At 36.4% G+C, this 17,856-nt stretch overlaps 1 protein-coding gene across 1 annotated transcript; it reads right to left on the reverse strand.

Moving 5' to 3' along the window:
• Window positions 1-1,165: 1,165 nt before the first annotated feature.
• On the reverse strand, window positions 1,166-6,725 carry LOC132621146 (CDK5RAP1-like protein). Its single transcript, XM_060335299.1, has 3 exons — window positions 6,334-6,725; window positions 2,622-3,679; window positions 1,166-1,944 (listed from the first exon to the last, which is right to left on the reverse strand). The coding sequence occupies exons 1-3, from the start codon at window positions 6,621-6,623 to the stop codon at window positions 1,436-1,438; spliced, it is 1,857 nt and encodes a 618-aa protein (XP_060191282.1). The 5' UTR covers window positions 6,624-6,725; the 3' UTR covers window positions 1,166-1,435.
• Window positions 6,726-17,856: the final 11,131 nt, after the last annotated feature.

Here is a 17,856-nt window from a genome sequence, read left to right on the forward strand (position 1 = left end):
TCTATCCAATTATATATCACGTCATTACTTTTTTAGAGTCAAACAAATATTGCTTTAACACGTATTAATCTTTTTAGTAATTTTAATTGTGAATAATTTCTGTAATACTAACTTTTGATACTTTATTGCACAAAAGTTGAAGAATTCACACCAAACATAAGTACTTTAATCATCATACTTCAAATTCCCTCATTCTTTTTTGAGGTATTATCATTGCCTCCCTCTTATCTTATACTGTAGTAGCTCAACTTCCCCTTCTGTTTTTGTTTTTGTATGGATAATGTAGTAAGGGATCCATAGTTTTTCCCCAGCACACAAAATTTTAAGAGGCCCACGGGCTTCTAAACACACACTATACAATTATGAACAATGCGCGCTTCTCAACATTCTTTCCGTTTTTTCACCCAGTGTCCGATATCAATTTTCAAGCTTATTAGTTTGGATTCACGCCAAAAAAGCTCACTTTAGAGATAAAGCATTCCCTACGGACTTTTTTTTTTTTTTTGGTACAAATAAGTATAGGTGAGGAAGGTTAACCTCAATCGATGTATGTATGCCGCATGTCTAAAAAAAATAGTGGGCCTATAAACCCCCACAGAAGAGAGTAGAGACGGGTGAAAGCAAGATGCGGACCTAACCATAACATTATTGATGATTACCGACTGATAATTTTTATAGTAGCTAGTACATGTAAGTGTCCACACTGCTTCTTGTTGTGTCGACTGAGCTATAATTCACTCATATGATGTGCATTTTAGTATTTTCCTCCACATTTATGATTTTTTATTTCTTTGCTGCTGATTAATTATCTGTTACACACCAAGAACAAATGTTAGACAACAGAGTGAATAGACCGAGTCTAATTTAATTTCTCAATGCATCTATTGACTACCCTGATACTGGTGTTTCAGGGCAAAATGTGCATCAATTTAGAGAGGTGAAACAAAAGCCTTGTACCCAACATGTGACGATAGCATAGTTCACTTTGATGAATATTTAGTTTTTATATGTAAGGGACTGTTAATGGCGAGACAAAGTTTCAACATGTGAAGACAGTGGATAAGGTTACCATAACCATTATCGAGATCACAGTTTTCGGAGTCCCCTCCCAACTAGTGAATATCAACAGATTATCAAATATTAATAAGGAAAGAGAGGCTCTGAGTTCTTGATTGAAGGTTTTGTTTTTTCTTAATAAGCCATAGAGGCTTACTCTCACACTAGAGCAAGTACATCGGAGCCTGAAAATTGACCAGCTCAAAAATGACTGATATATGCAGCCGGAGCTATCCCAAACAGCCAGATATAAAACTCCAGTAAGAAAGCAAAAAATCTTTAAGCTATCAAGAATGTTACACTATTAACAATACTCTCTGATTTCAAAAGAAAGGCAAGATGGAAGAGCAAACTGTAGTACAGAAGCTTTAATAATAGCTTAAGTTCTGCTGGCAAAGGCAACAGCTTCTTCATGTGAAGCATTGTAAAATGAGCTCAATTTAGTTATAGCGAGTGCTTCTCCATACAGTGATGCCCTTGTGGATTTCGTTATGTGTACTTCAACATAATCACCAACCTTTGGACTTCGCTTCCCATTATTATCAACGTTATCTGGGATAGGCATGATAGTAAATGATACCCTATGGCCTCTGTCGCTCTTGCCAATTAACTCTGTGTCTGGGGCTCTCTTATTAGGCCCTTCAACTAACACAAGTTGGAGAGTACCAATTTTTGCATCGTAGAACTGACCTGTACTCCCGCGAAAAGCATCAATTAATTCTGTGAGCCTCCTCTGCTTGACATCTTCAGGAACATCATCAACATATTTTCTGTGGGCATGTGTTTTCTCTCTCATGCTGTAAGCAAACATGTATGCCATATCATAACCAACAGTCTCCACAAGGGTTAGTGTGTCTTTGTGATCCTCTTCCGTTTCTCCACAGAAACCTGAAAGGAATGCGTCAAAAGCATTAAGAGCCAAACAACTGATATTGTATAGCTCCCATGCCATCTGCTTATTAACTGTGAAAAGCTTAACCTCTCATGACATTTAGAATAATTCAAGAACTCCTATATCAATTTCTCAATGCGAGAAGTCAGGAAGCAGAAGTAGTCAGCTCGGCTTATATAAATACAAAATAGCACCTCTTTGTATAGTCAACTCTCATTCTTGAAAAAGTAATAAAATAAAACAAGGAAGTGTCATAAAATAACTAGAAAACAGAAGTACAAATATTTCCCAAAAACCTGAAGTAACGGACCATGTCCGATTATAGCATACTATTTTTTAACAACCGTGGTGTCCAGGGCAGCTTGCGCGCACCTCGACTAATTCCACGGGATACCTGCCACCTCCCACCAGCAATAAGTACGGGGTGACTATGTCCACCGAGGCTAGAACAGATGGAAAGAATTCACCCAGTGTTCTACTGGGAATTGAACCTGAGACCGCAGGGTGCTCAACCCACTTCATTGACCACTAGGCCACACCTTAGGGTGCCCAAATATAGCATAGTGTATCATGCGTGGTCAGCCTTAAGTGAGGTCCCGGTAATTAAGAAAACACAATGGAATACAATCTTTTTTTTTTTGAATAAGGTAACATACAATGAATACAATCTTACCACATATGAAGTCGCTGGTTATTCCTATGTCAGGTATTATACCCCTTATCTTCTTCACAAGATCTAAGTATGCTTGTCGAGTGTATCCACGACGCATTCTATCAAGCACAGCACTGCTGCCTGACTGTGCTGGCAGATGAATGCTTTTGCAGATATTGTACCTATCCCGCATTACGTACAGCAAATCATCTGGAAAATCTTTAGGATGTGGGGAAGTGTATCTAAACCGCATTTCAGGAAATTCTGTTGCAAGTCTATCGAGGAGATCAGCAAACCGTAGACCCACATTTTTTACTTTACACATGCTGGAGAATCCATCACTAAGTTCCCAACTGACTGCTGGTTCAGCCGGATTTTCAACTCCAGATGTATCATTATAGCTATTTACATTTTGGCCAAGAACCGTAACCTCTTTGACTCCCTCTTTCCAGAGTTCAGCAACCTCTTTCACAATCGATTCCACTGGGCGAGACCGTTCTCTCCCTCTAGTGAAGGGAACAATGCAGAATGAGCACATATTATTGCAACCCCTCATCACAGATACAAATGCAGATATAGAATTTTTGGAGATGCGAACTGGATTAATATCTGCGTAAGTTTCTTCAAGTGAAAGTATAGTATTGATACCTTTTTGACCATAGTCCACTTCTTCCAACAGGCGCGGCAAGTCTCGATAAGCATCAGGTCCACAAACCACGTCAACCATCTTATCTGCATCCAATATTTTGTCCTTCAACCTCTCAGCCATACACCCCAGCACAACTACTTTGGGAGGGTGAGCGGACTGTGACCTTCCACTCGCAACATTGCTCTTCCATTGCCTCTTAAGAAACCAAAAATAATTGAGCCTCTGCCAAACCTTAAGTTCTGCATTGTCCCTTATAGCACAAGTATTTATAAATATTATCTCAGCATTCTCTGGGACTTCCACACTTTCAGTGTATCCAGCATTTTTCATGATAGATAAAACAATTTCCATATCATTGACATTCATTTGACATCCATAAGTTTCATGATAGATGCGACCTCTAGGCATAACATCAGATATCATCGCATGCCTACAGCAAAAGAACCAAATATCAGTTTTCTCTGATAAAACTAAGGTCGCAAACTTGGCACTATCAGTGAAGATGAAGTTACAAATCCTTAAGTGACACAAGAAAATGTGATACATATTGCTGATAGATAACACTTTTGTAGCTCTACCAACTAATTGAATTATCCCACTTTGATTGAAACAGAACAACATATTTTGGAATTTTCCGAGGCAAAACACTGCAAGAAAAGTAGAATGTTTCAAAATGTGCTACCATACAATTCAACACAAATATCTAGGTTTAGATAGTTTTGGATCAACTCTTGGACTTTCTGCTTCCCTTCAGTTTGAATAATTGGATTTGCATGAATAGCTCCTACAAGTTTTTATGGAGCCTGATATATCAAAGACAAGTGCAACCAGACGACAGCACCACAAAGAAACTGTTCAATACCTTTATTCTACTCTAGTAAATAAATTGCTCGCACTGATGACCTCAATTTCTTCGTATGAAGGCATAATAAACTTGAGAAGGAGATCGTCTCATAATTTTTCTGTGCCCCTGTTTCTTCTTCCCTTTTTCAATTCCTATTCACAGCTTTCATCTGATCACAATTTCAATATAGCGTAGTTTCAACTTGCACTAGCAACTTTGGACTCTGATGGTAAGGATGAAAATCTAAATTGCGATGAAGGGCAAGATGATAAAGAAGATTTGATTACTTCAACAGGATCAGAAGCATCATTAAGAGATGAGCTAGCAGGTCATAGTGATGCCCTTTAGCATTGATGAACGTGATTATCATACATATATGCTGACTTTCAGAAATGCCAAATATGTATCGACAATTATTGACCAAAATGCGACATATTATTATGGTAGTTAAGAACCTCAAGGGTACTTGTGAGGTCCTAGACAAGGGTGGTGTCACTGTTGGTTCTCCTTAATGCAGCCAATGGATCAAGGTAGCATCACCATAACAAAGACCGAAAAGGTTCATATTAAGGACATATAGTAGTTTTGAGACAGTTTTTTTCCCTACAAGCAGCGACAGCAAATGATTTGACTTCAGTTACACCCAAATAAGTTTGAGCCTAACATCTCAAAGGTAACCTCTTAGATCAATTAGGACGGTAAATAACACACGCTACCTCTGCGCTAGGAACAACTTATAGAAGCTAGGCTGAAGTAGAGATCCATGTAACTGCGAGTTTGGTTTAAGTGGAAAGGGGAGATTTCAGATGAATGGAAGTATCACTTGGTCAGCCACAAAATAAACTTGAGAATGTTGGACTTGCACACCTCCTATATTGCTTTTTAAATTCTTCCAAATTGAACAGAAAGGGATAAGGAATACAGTTTTTTCCTATCTTTCAACTATACCAGACAATGGGAAGTAAATCATTAACAAGTCACTGGAGCATAGTAAATCAGTCAAACTTCTCTCCGTTATTTTTCCCCTCCCCTTCTTCCAATCAAACCGACTCAAAGGTTCAACCAGACCAACCATGCAAGCCCTTTAGTCCTCAGAACATAAGGCTGCTTAAAGCATGCCATTCACAATGTAGTGAACTATCAGTCCTAGAGCCATTAGGTTACCATGGGTAGTCAACAACTGTATCTGGCGAGTCAATTTGCTCCTTGAGAACACTGAACTATTATGATTTAAGACGCATGACAAATCAAGCAAGTTGGTGGTCGGGATTGATCTGCTTTCGCATAAACACGAAATCAAAAACTTCACTTGCCGCTGCAAGATACCGATATGAACCAGAAAGCCACCTTTACACCCACCTACTGGCCTTACGTAGACTTTCCTTGAACTGCCTCCAATTTCAGCTAGTCTAACATAGTTTTCTTTCACATGAGTTTGTAAATACAAGTTGCACAAATAGTTTGAGATGAGCTAGAGCAACAAAGAAGACAAGAAAGATGCTTTGAGTACAGTGCATCTTTTATATCTGACTAATATTGCAAAGTTGATATCTTATATTTACCAAAACGGCCGTCATCGACCACGAAAAGCTGGAAAAAGGAAGGCATTGCAATATTCACTAAGTTAATTGCCCGTTGCCAACCTCAAAAAGGTTGCCAAGACGAATGCCAATCATCTCTATCCTTGAATGTTCTTTCACAATTTGTATTTCAGTGGAAAAGATTGAATAAACTGGAGAACTCAACCAAGCTTAAGAATAGAGCAAACTGAAGCTACAAAATTTACAGGGTTGGCAACAACAAAATTCATATCAGATACCGGCTTTATAACAACTTAGTGGAAGCAATGGACCATTCCTGACTATGTGAAATGTTAAAGAGACCGTGCTTATTAAATGGATTGACTTTCCACTCAGACATGAACTTAATACGTTTGCAATGCTTGTAATCCAACATAAGGCTTGTACTTTGATCTAATAGGGAAAAGGAGAAGCAAATCCAAGATAGTGGATGCCAAGTACTTCTCTTAGTAACTTAATAGTAAAATACACAGGAGCAACTTTGTTCAAGAAATTGAATGACTCTATCTATGGATTAAGCCGAAGGCAGTGGGTGCAATAGCTGAATGTTAACACCACTCCTTGCTATTCCATCACCTAAAAACCAGTCTATATTGTTTCTATAGCCAGAATAGAATGCTAGCACGTTCATCACACAAAAGGGAAAGAAAAGAAACTTACTCTTGTTGAACATCGGAAGCAGAAGGAGTGTGAGTAGTCGCTTTGGGTATGAAGTCACGGAGGCTTGGAATTTGGTCCTTGCTCGGTAAAGAATGACACTGGGAGAAATTCCTGGATATCTTTACAGAGAATGTCCTTCGAAGGGCGACTGACCTGCGACAGGAGGTAGACTGAACTTGTACAAGCTTCGAGGAAAGGAATCTGACAGAATATTGTCTTGGGAATTTGATGCGAACGGCACAGTGAGGTTGACTTAACATGGTCGAGAGAGAAGACAGGGAAGACGCCATTTTGTTGAGGTTGAAGAGGAGAGTGTGGATAGACAGATAGGGGCCGCCGAGCTGGGTTCCGCGGCTTTCGATGCCCAAAAACCAAACCCCTGATACTCCTAGTATTTCCAGAAAATGATAAAAAATGGTCTCTTATCTTTGGAGGTAGGTTTAAAGTAGTCCATTAAGTATTACTTGAACAAATTTGGCCCTTTAAGTTTGATAAACGTGAACATTTTTTGTTTCCGTTTAATATTTGAGTGTTAAATTTAATTAAAACTCTGAAAATATGGAATGGCAACTCACATTTGAGTTTATGTTATTTTTTGTTTATTTTGGAGCTTGGTGCAACTTTTTAAGGTGCGATTTGTTTTCTTTTATCTATTTCTTGCGTTGGTGTAATTTTTTTTTATGTTGCAGTTTCTGATGTTTTGACAAAAAAAATTGTGTTTCTAGTTAAATCTTTTTGCTAATAGTTTCTTAAGTTGAACAATTACAATTTTATAAATATCTAACAGATGCAAAAAGTACTTACTTTTGACAAATATAAGGGTCAAAAATGCTTAGATGATACTTAAAAACTACTTTGAATCTCTTACAAAAAATAAGGGAGCATTTTGTCATTTTCTATGCGTTAAAAAACGTTAAACTAATCTAGTAATCTTGTTTTACAGTTACCATCTTAAAGTTTGTAGGCGTTATGGTACTCCCGGACTACTTCAAAAATTAGCATTTTTTTGTGCGGATTATCCTGTCTTTAATTTTTGTCCCTCAAATTGATGATCGTTAATATTTGTTCTTCACTTAACACTCAGAGATTCTGGGTTCAAATTCAGGTTCAGTCAAAAAGAAATTCGCACAGCATGACTTGTGATTCACAAACTTATGCTTAAAGCAAACTTTTACGTAAATTAGGCCTTAAAGTCTAACTTTTTCCCAAAGTTACTTAAGGCAGAGGTTCGGAAAATTTCAGTAATTTTTTTTTTTTACCTTAAGGTAGAGTTTGAAATGAGGCATAAGTTGGTATGCCCTGCTAATCCCAACTTATGCCTCACGAATCTTTTTTTAATTTTTGACTAAACAAGAATTCGAATCCCAAATGAAGGAAAAAAATTAGAGATCACTAATTTGAGGGACAAAAATCAAAGACAACCCCAGCGAAGGTGAATCGGGCAATTCGCAAAATTGCCCTTCTTTTGGGGTGGTCTTTAAATTTTGCCCCTCATATTTGAAATCTTTAAGTTTTGCCCTTCGGCTAAATCCCATGGGCTCCAGGTTCGAACCCCCACACAGTCAAAATTTTAAAAAAAAATCGCAAGGCAGAGTTTAAATTCGTCATGCCCCCACCGGCATACACTTGTGAAGGAATTACCAAAGTTATACTGGACCCGGCATACTTATGCCTTATGGGCAGACTTGGCATAAGTATGCCGGGTCCGGCATAACTTTGATAATTCCTTCACAAGTTTATGCCGGATCCGGCATAAAAGTTTGCCCATTAAAAGTATGCCCCCAACGGCATAAACTTGTTAAGGAATTACCAAACTTATGTCGGTCCCGGCATACTTATGCCTTATGGGCAGACTTGGCTATGTATGTCGGGTCCGACATAACTTTGGTAATTCCTTCACAAGTTTATGCCTGATCCGGCATAAAAGTTTGCCCATTAAAAGTATGCCCCCACCGGATGAGGGTACCTAGGAAGAATTTCATTGTCCTCCTTCCAATATTATTACAGAACTAAAAGGCTTCATGGTAAAAACTTTGTGCGTGGCCTCTTCCACTCATTGTCATGCAAATGCTGTCAAAAATTATCATAGTGTTAATACTCATGAAAAACTAGGCTTAGATATAATGGAACAAAATCACGACAACTACTCTTTTCTAACACTACCCCATAATATATTAACAAGAGCAGTTATAATATATCCAATACAGGAAATGTAGCAAAGAAAGTCTTTAGGCCACATTGACACAAAAATCACTTGAATTTTAATAGAGCATTTTGATATCACTAAAAATCTGTAAAAAGTTGACATGAGATCTCAAAGTTATGCCGGACCCAGCATAAACTTATGAAAAAATTACCAAAGTTATGTCGGACCTGGCATACTTATGCCAAGTCTTCCCATAAGGCATGAGTATGCCGGGTCCGGCATAACTTTGGTAATTCCTTCATAAGTTTATGTCGGGTCCGGCATACACGTGACCCAAACCTTACCTTGCGGTTTTCTTTTTTAATTTATGCTTGAGCGGGGGTTCGAACTCAGAACCTCATGATTTCTGCGTGAACGCTCAGTGTTGCAATGCGAAGGGCAAAAATTAAAGACCAGCAATATGAGGGGCATAATTTAAAGACCACAAAAATGAGGGGCAAAATTTAAAGACCACCCCAAAAGAAGGGCAATCCGCGCAAAAAAATGAGGCGAATCCGACAAATTGCCCAAAAATTATTCATACTCGAAGCCCGATAACATAAGACTAAGCCCAACCCAAAGTCCCCAACCTACCGAAAAAAATATTTTTTAAAATTCAATATGCAACAGATTTAGGAAAAGAAAGTTCTCATCAATATTATCCATTAGATAGGAAGTGAAAACTAGGATTAATAGTAACTTTGGTTACAAGTAATGGGATTCCAAGTTTGCCGTTCGAAGATTACACTAAAACTTGTTGTATTAACTTAATTGAGAACTAATTCAGATTCTTTACTTCCCAATGAAGTGCTAAAATCCTTTTCCTTGAGGTCAAAATTGTGCTTTCCATGCCTTGATTGAGAAGGAATTTGAATATAGCATCATCTGCCCCCTCTGCTGTTGACACTTTGCATTTACACAGTTTTTTCAGAGTTTTTTTTTTTTTTAAACTTCTAGGGAGTCTAGTTTTATACTCCGTCCGTCCCATAATAAGTGTCACCTTAGCCAAAAATATTTATCCCATAATAAGTGTCATCTTAAAAAATCAAGATATAAAGTGATTAGTTTTTTTCCAATTTTATCCTTAGACAATAAAGTAACATCTAAATGATGATTGGAAAAGCCACATAGTAACTTGGTATTGTTGGATTCTCAATGTCAAAAGGTTTACTTCTTGTGTATGCTCTAATCAATAGATAAAAGTAATTTATTTTTATTATATAGGGATAATTTGGTAAACTTCATATTGCATTATTAATTTTTTAATATGCGTGTTTTTGGCTAAGGTGACATTTATTATGACACTGAGAGAGTCCGGAACCAAAATGACCAAAAAAAAAAACATTTTGAATCAAAATACCCTAACAAAAAAAAAAGGTTACATACTAAAGCACTTAACCGTGACGGAGCCGTTAAGTGCTTTAGTGGAGTATTTTATTGCGCTAAACCAAAGTTTCGCTCACCTATAGCGTAGTAAAATAATGTGCTATAGGAGTCCACCATTTTCCAAAAACAGCCTCTTATTAAATTTTCACTCTTTTTTACGTAGGTTAGCCGTATATTAATCATGCTTTGAACTCCGGAACTTCAATATTTTATATAGAACCCTACTTATATTTGTATAATTAATAAGCTAGGCTCAATACATCAAGGATACGCAAAAGTTTGGATTGTTGTTTTAGTGGTTGAAAAGTGCTCGAAGCCATTTTTTGTTTGAAGACTTGTAGTCATTAGCTTTACGTTATTTATCTTTTAGGGTTTCGTGTTATTTTTAAATTAATGCTTAACTTTATTTCAAATGTGTCACGTTTTTTTTTTAATTATCAATTTAGGATGTGAAACTATAAACAATAATAAAGACTAAGATAATATTTATAAATATGCAAAAAATATATAATATTTACGATAAACTGTACAACACTAATGTATATACACTATCGTGGATGGGTCCCACATGTGGTATGCCTGAGACTATCCTTAGGCCTAAGGCTCATACCATCCCCACCGCCCTCGCCATCGTCTCCATCGCCCTTTTTCCTCTTAATAACCGGGCGCTCCAAGTCATGATCATCTCCTCTTTCCCTAACTCGTGCGCCCTTGACTAGAATGTGCTTCTTCTTGGGATTTGATCCCGCTAGCACGAGCAGAAACTCGACCTCTTTCTCGTCGGGAGTCGCCACCGCAGGCGCCGAAGGATGAACCTGAAAAGTATATAATAATTAGTATTATTTCTTATTTATATTGAATACATTAACGTTTGCTAAATAACCAAACCTATGTGTCAACGGGCGCCTGATCCTGAGATGGGTCTGTAAGCTCCTGAGATGGGTCTGGTGGTGAATATGAGATAGTCTCCTGGACGAAATGCTATTCGAAGTCCAAATAAAGGTTATAAAAATTAAATAAATATTTACCTTATATTGATTAAAATTAATTTTAAGTAAAAATCTTACCTGCGCCTCGGTAGTCTCATGAGAAGACACCTCTGCCTCGGCAGGCTGATGAGAATGCTCTTGAATGGGTCGCTCCTATGGACCCACTGGCTCCGAATCCTACAATATGAAAAAAAACGAAATAATAAGTAACATACATATTTAAAATAAGTACTTTAAATAATCAAATATGTATATTAAATATTGACCTTATATTGAATAAAACTAAATAACGTAAACTGACAAAGGCACCCGATGAGTTCGGGAATAAGTGTCACACCCCCTTTTAACCGGGTTAAATTAAGGAGTAGACGTATTGGTGATTCCCATTTATTTTGTTTGAGGAGTCGCCACCTAATTAATTTAACGGTGAATTAGGACACCTAGAGGTTAACTAAGGCAAAGGTAAAACTAAACCTCAATTAATAGTCTGCTTAACAAGGATGATTCTAGGTAAGGGCTCTATATTATCCTAAAGGGAAGGGGTTAAGCATCCTTTAGAATCCGTTAACTTGCGGTTATCCGGCCAACTTAGGTTAATTAATAAAAATGGAAATTCATGTAAAAGAGGAGTTTGAATGCCATTTTAAATAAACTCGTAAATATTACTAAGACTTTAAATCAAATGCTATTTAGAAATAAAACTTATAAAAGATAGTTTGCATAAAAGAGGATTTTAGATGCAATTTAAATAAAGCTTAAAATGTTGCTAAGGCTTTATATGAAAGTAATAATGATGTCGTTTGAAATAATACTTGTAGAAAATATGATGTATTGCATAAAAGAAGATTTTAAAGGCTATTTAAAATAAAACTTGGACATGCTAAAACCTTGAATGAAAATGTAATAATGTTCTTGAAAATAAGACTTGCAAAAATATAACTCGCTATAGCAGAATGTGAACTTTAAACAAAATTTGTATTATATCAATATGGTGATGTAAAATACCTAAACTTATTTTCTTTAAAATGTGATGGATAGGGTATGAGTTTTCGTTCTTTTATATTAACTATACTTGGCTAAAAGAAGTAGATTATTGGATAAACTTTGAAAAATTATTCATAGAATGTATTTGAACTTATATTTGCATATTAGTGACGTTTTAAAATGTATATGATAGTAAGAATAAAATATGATTCTCTTTACTTAAAACATATAGTCATGTTATTTTACAAATCAATTGTTCCAAATAAAATAAATATTAGACGTTGTAAATAATTTTAACATGGAAAGAAGAGAATAAAACTTATGAAATTAATTGTTAGTTTCCTTGGACTAACTACCCATTACTAAAACTGACCCCACTAATTTGCTACGGTTCGTCTAAACTAAAGAAACAAAAAGAAGACAAAATGTTAGCCAAACAATCCAATACACGAGGAAAATAAAATAGCCGGTATGGAATCAAATGGGTCAGCCCATTTTGGGACTGCTGGAAACTGTTTGCTGTTGGGCTTCGGCCCAGCAGATTTTTTTATACGTTGCTGCGGATCCGTTGCTGCTGTTGGGCTTAGCCCAGAATATTTTTTAATCTACTGCAGGTGTAGATTGACCCGAGAGGAGGTAATGTTGGGCCTTGACCCAACACCGAATGCAGAAAAGGAGGCCAGTCCCTCGGACTCGTATGCAATGGTCATGCAAAAAATATGAGAGGAAAAGGATCAGTACTAAATAAATACGACTAAACATATACAATGTAGATTTAAAACAGACCAGGGGATTATGTATATACTATGTATAAAATTCAGTGTATACACATTCATAAGAATATATAGAAGGTTAATATTGGAAAGATTTCATACAATTATCACAGGAAACTATCAAAAGTGAAGCTTACACATAGTCACAGAATTCGGATTCGTAACCTCACTATCACACTTAAACAGAATAGGTAACTTAAGAGATAACACACAACTATGGAAGACGATAATTAGACAATAATGTCAAAAAAAATGGACAGAGCATGTAGAAACTAGAACAACCAGGGGAAGTACCAGAACAATGGCATTGCATAGGCATAAGGAGAGCAAACTGATATTATGAGATATGTAGCGAGGCATCACACAACAATATAAAATATGTGTGGCATATAGAGGTAGCCAGCTCGCCTTAGATATGGGCAGAAAACATCTGGACGCGATCTGGTATTTCGAATAAAAAATACATACCATGCTTTGAATTTGAGAATGACATTGAAACCATGACACCAAAAACAGTCCGATACAGCATATGTATTATTGAGATTTCAAGTCACAGTTCGAGTTTTCAAAGATATAGTACGGGGATTCCAATTATATAAGAATTAACACAAAGACTGGCCCAAGAAGAAGCTGCCCACACAGCGACAGTCTATCATGGAACCCATCTAAACAACCAAATAGGTCGCTATGGCACTCATAGCACATTCAATTTTGCGAAGACACCACACAGCATAAGTTCGACTTTCAGGTGGTCCATGAGCTAGTCCTAGCCGGGTTAATATTATGGGATTCCCAAATCATCATGAATAATAACTAAACAATGATAACTGTGTAAATAGCAAACTAACAAGATTAACACTTTATCATATTTAACTAAACAACTCATGATAACTATTCAAATAAGCAGCAAACCAGCAACATTAGCACTAGTCATTCCAACCCAACAACTTACCACAACTATCTACGAAAGCAGTAAATGAAAAAAAGTTGACACTAATCACATTTTAAGCAAACAGGTTACCATAGCTATTTGAATAAAAGGCAAACTAAACAGGGTTAAGAACAAGATAAGAATTTACCTTTTCTTACACAAATTAAGCTATCAAACTAAAGCACATATTATAACCCAATGAAAGCTACTGATTATTCTAAATATCAAATAAAATAGACTGATTTCGAAATTATTTTCAGATTCTGTTGGTCCTATTTAGACTCATTTTGACCCTTACTTTATTCGAACTGGAAGCTAACTGAATATTTTTTTTTAAACTTGGTTTTGAAATAAGAAGGGGAAGCAAGTAGGCCAGACCGGAACAAATCTTGACAAGAACAACATCCCTACATTTGCTAAAAGGGCAGATTCATATATATTCAGATTTCCAGGAAAACATAAGCTTTTTACAACCATGATTGAGAGAAGAGAAAAAGTTGACACACACTGGTTTAGAAAGAACCAGCCAGACAATTCTAGTTTCTTTTCATTTATTTTTATTCACCTGTTCACTTCAATATTCCTTATCCCATCAAAATATCCTAGTTTCATGGATCATAATTCACAATCACAAAGGCAACAATAATGACTATTTCTTTCAATGCTCTTCCCATATCTCATTTTTTCTTCAGCATTGATAACTCAAATGATTACCCAAACTAATACTAAAGTAGTAATCGTTTGGCTGATGACATTTTCGAGACAAGAAAGCATTTCAAGCACGACAAAAATAGCTTTATGGTGAGGCTTCAAAACAAAACACGCACAGCCCTAAGCTCGTTTAATGGTAAGGGTATATATCAAGAAAAAGCAACAGAGCACTAAAATGCTTCAATTTTCAGCACTGGAGAACTCTAATGCTTACCCGAAACTAAAACCAAAGTAGTCGTTTAGCCGCTAACTTTTAAGGGAAAACACAAGAAGCCATTTCAAAACAGAGGAAAAGAACACTATCATGGGCTTCAAAATCCTCAAATAACACACACATATACATACATGCCTGCTTGATTATAGGGATATAAATATGGTTCAGCAGTGATCATTTTGGAACTTAAATCACCTAGCCCTTGGATATATTCATATGAATACACTTATCCAAACTAGAGCTTTTACATTCTAATAGCTTTACTAAACCAATACGTAAGCTTAAAACTGTACCTTAATCTCTATCCTTGAGTTACTTGACACTATACCATCTTAAACTAAACTTGTTCAAACTGAACAAACAGCAAAGCAGACTTGACATATGAGAGTAAAGCCAATTAATTACTTAACTTTAATAAAATTACAACTAAATATTCCGCACAGATTGAGAAATACAGAATTAAAATGATAAACATAATGTTAAGACGAAGAAGAGAATCATACACTACAAATCAGCAACCCAACATTAATCTTAACTGAATTAATCTAAACAAGTAAACTTAAGACGAAAGGGGATATTACCTTTTTTGAGTGCAGCGAAGTGGGTACGGAGCCTTCGATCTACCTCGAAACACCACGAATCCCGAATTCGTATACACTCGAATCAAACAAATACCAAGGGCAAAAAAAAAAATGATTTAATTTTTTTTTGACTCGATATTCAGAAATATTGCAACTATTGAGGATTAATATGTTTTTAGGGAATTTTGAGGTTCAAGATCTTGTTTGAAAACCACCAAATCCGAGCTTGTGATGCTCAGATTCGCAACAACACCAAGGTAAACAAAACAAAATTGATGTAGTATTTTGAGTCGACAACAAAACGAGATTATAACCGCTAACAGAAATCGTGTTTTAAGGAATTATAGGCGACTAAAAGAACTTATATCTTAGAGATTTTCAGGGTTTCAAAATTTTGTTTCAGAACCTTAAATTTTCAGGGGATTCTGTGATTCAAAAAAAAGCTACCACAATAGGGGGGTTTTTTGGGGTTCAGGAACTGTGATTCTTCCGTCCTTTCCTGCCATTCTCACCCTACTATTTATGGGGATTTGGGAGTTCTTTTGAGTTGAAGAAAAAGGAGAGTTGAGCGGGGGGACAAGACGAAGGTGGGGAACAGAGGGAAGTGGGAGCGGGGTGCAGGCGGCGGTGGTGGGGACGATGATGAGAAAAGGAGCGGCGGTGGTGGGGTTGAAGATGACGATGAAAGAGGAAAAGAAAGGGAGAAAGGAAAGGGAAGAGGAGCGGAGGGAGCGGCGGAGGAAAATAAAAGGGGGGGGGGGAACCCTACCTGTTTTCTTCAATTAAGAAACGGGTCGGGTCCATTTTTGGACTGGGTAGGATTTGGGTTGTGGGCTGATCTGAAAAATGTGGGTTGGTCATTATTGGACTGGTATTAAATGAATGGGCTAGTCCGAAGTGTTGGTTAATTATTTGGCCTGGGGTGAATTAAGTTGGGCTGGTAAATTAAAATGATACCAGGTAAATTAAAATGTGGACTGGTATTGTGAATTGATCCGAAAATAATATGAGTTGATTGGGCTACTACATTTAAATAAAAGACTTATTTAAATAACTTGTGTTAAAATATTACTTAATATAAAATATGCAATTATTAGTGCTCAGATAATAAAAATGGCGTTGTAATAGCCGTGCAATAATATTTCGAAAATCCACAGTAAATAAAATTATTATTTAATTAGACGAAGATAAATGCGATGTGAGTGCGTAAACCGGTAAAATGTGCTAAAATGATAAAATAATAATAATAGTAAATAATAATAATAATAATAATAATAGTAACTGTAATAGAATAATAAAACGTGAGTATTAATAAGAGGCTAAAAATTATAGTAAAATATAAATATATATTTTTTTTAATTTTCCCAAAATATTAGAAGCGTAAATAGGTATTTCGGAGGAGAGGCGGGACAAAATTGGGTGTCAACAATAAGATGCCCCCGAATATAATAAGCAGGTACAAACGGGCATGACGATCAATATCGTCCTACGGGGTGCCGTCCACAACCGGATCCAGACTCTCCAAATAAGTGTAGAGTGCACTAAGATGAACCCGACTATGTCCTGATATCTGGGCTGCGGTAACTCTGTCACCCACGTCTGACCAGGAGGAGGCTCGTACCGAGTGTATAGTGGCTCTCCATTTACCCGCAATTCAAAAAGGACCTTCACATCCTGCAGTGTAATCGTAGCCTCACCAGTGCGAAGTTGAAAGGTATGTGTCTCCAGCCTTCACCGGTCAACCATGCTGTACCCGACCAACAGACACGCAACGATAGATGCCGCCCTGAAACAATATCTCCAAGATGCGAGGGTGTGGGGGGCGCTTGTGTAAAAGAATCCACGCTCTCTGCAGCCTACGGGGACGGAGCCTAGTCAATGTCCCTATAGTACCAGCCCATAATAACTCTAACTTATGATTGCCTTGCAAAGACAATACTGATTTATCAGCGGGGCCCCGGTGAACAGCGGACCCCGAGTGATCATCGGGCCCAGGGGGAGCATGCGGATCCATGAAAGAGTCCGGTTTGTACAAACTAAATTAGTCATTATTCTTGAAACGAAAGATAAATTATATTAATTAATTAATAATTTGTAGGAAATATGTGAATTATGTAGTATTATATCTTGTGAATAATTAATATGGGATAAATAATTTCACAAATAAATAAAATAACAATGGCATAATTAACATAATAGGAGATTACTATATTTTGGGAGTATGTAGTCTTTATGTACGTGCGTTGCACGAATATTTCTTGTCGATTTTTATAATATTATTTATATTCTATTGATAAGCAACTTGAAAAAAAAAAATATCTACTTATTATCTTGAATACAATATTTATTTTGAATGTATAAATCTTTATTAGATAGTCTTTTCCAAAAATTATTTTCACTCTCCAACCAAATACTGGAATAAAAATAATTATTTTCAATATAACTTTCGTCATATTAAATGTGCAGTAAATTTAATATGTGATAGGAAAGATACATATGTGATGGCAAAGACCTTTAAGTTAATTAGTTTTGAATTATGTGATGGCAAAGACTTTTAAGTTAATTAGTTTGGGAGTCGAAATTGAGCAGTAATATTTGTTTAGAATTCTATTTTGAATATGTGATGTATTTTTAGTTGACCAAATAGCCAACACAACTACGCTAAAATTAGACTAAAAGAGCATATTCGTCGACCACATATTTTTCTACAAACTTTACATTTTTATCGTTAACTTATGTATTTATGAAAAGAAGAACTTTAACTATTCT

This window comes from Lycium barbarum, chromosome 12, assembly GCF_019175385.1.
Source record: "Lycium barbarum isolate Lr01 chromosome 12, ASM1917538v2, whole genome shotgun sequence".
Lineage (NCBI taxonomy): Eukaryota > Viridiplantae > Streptophyta > Magnoliopsida > Solanales > Solanaceae > Lycium > Lycium barbarum.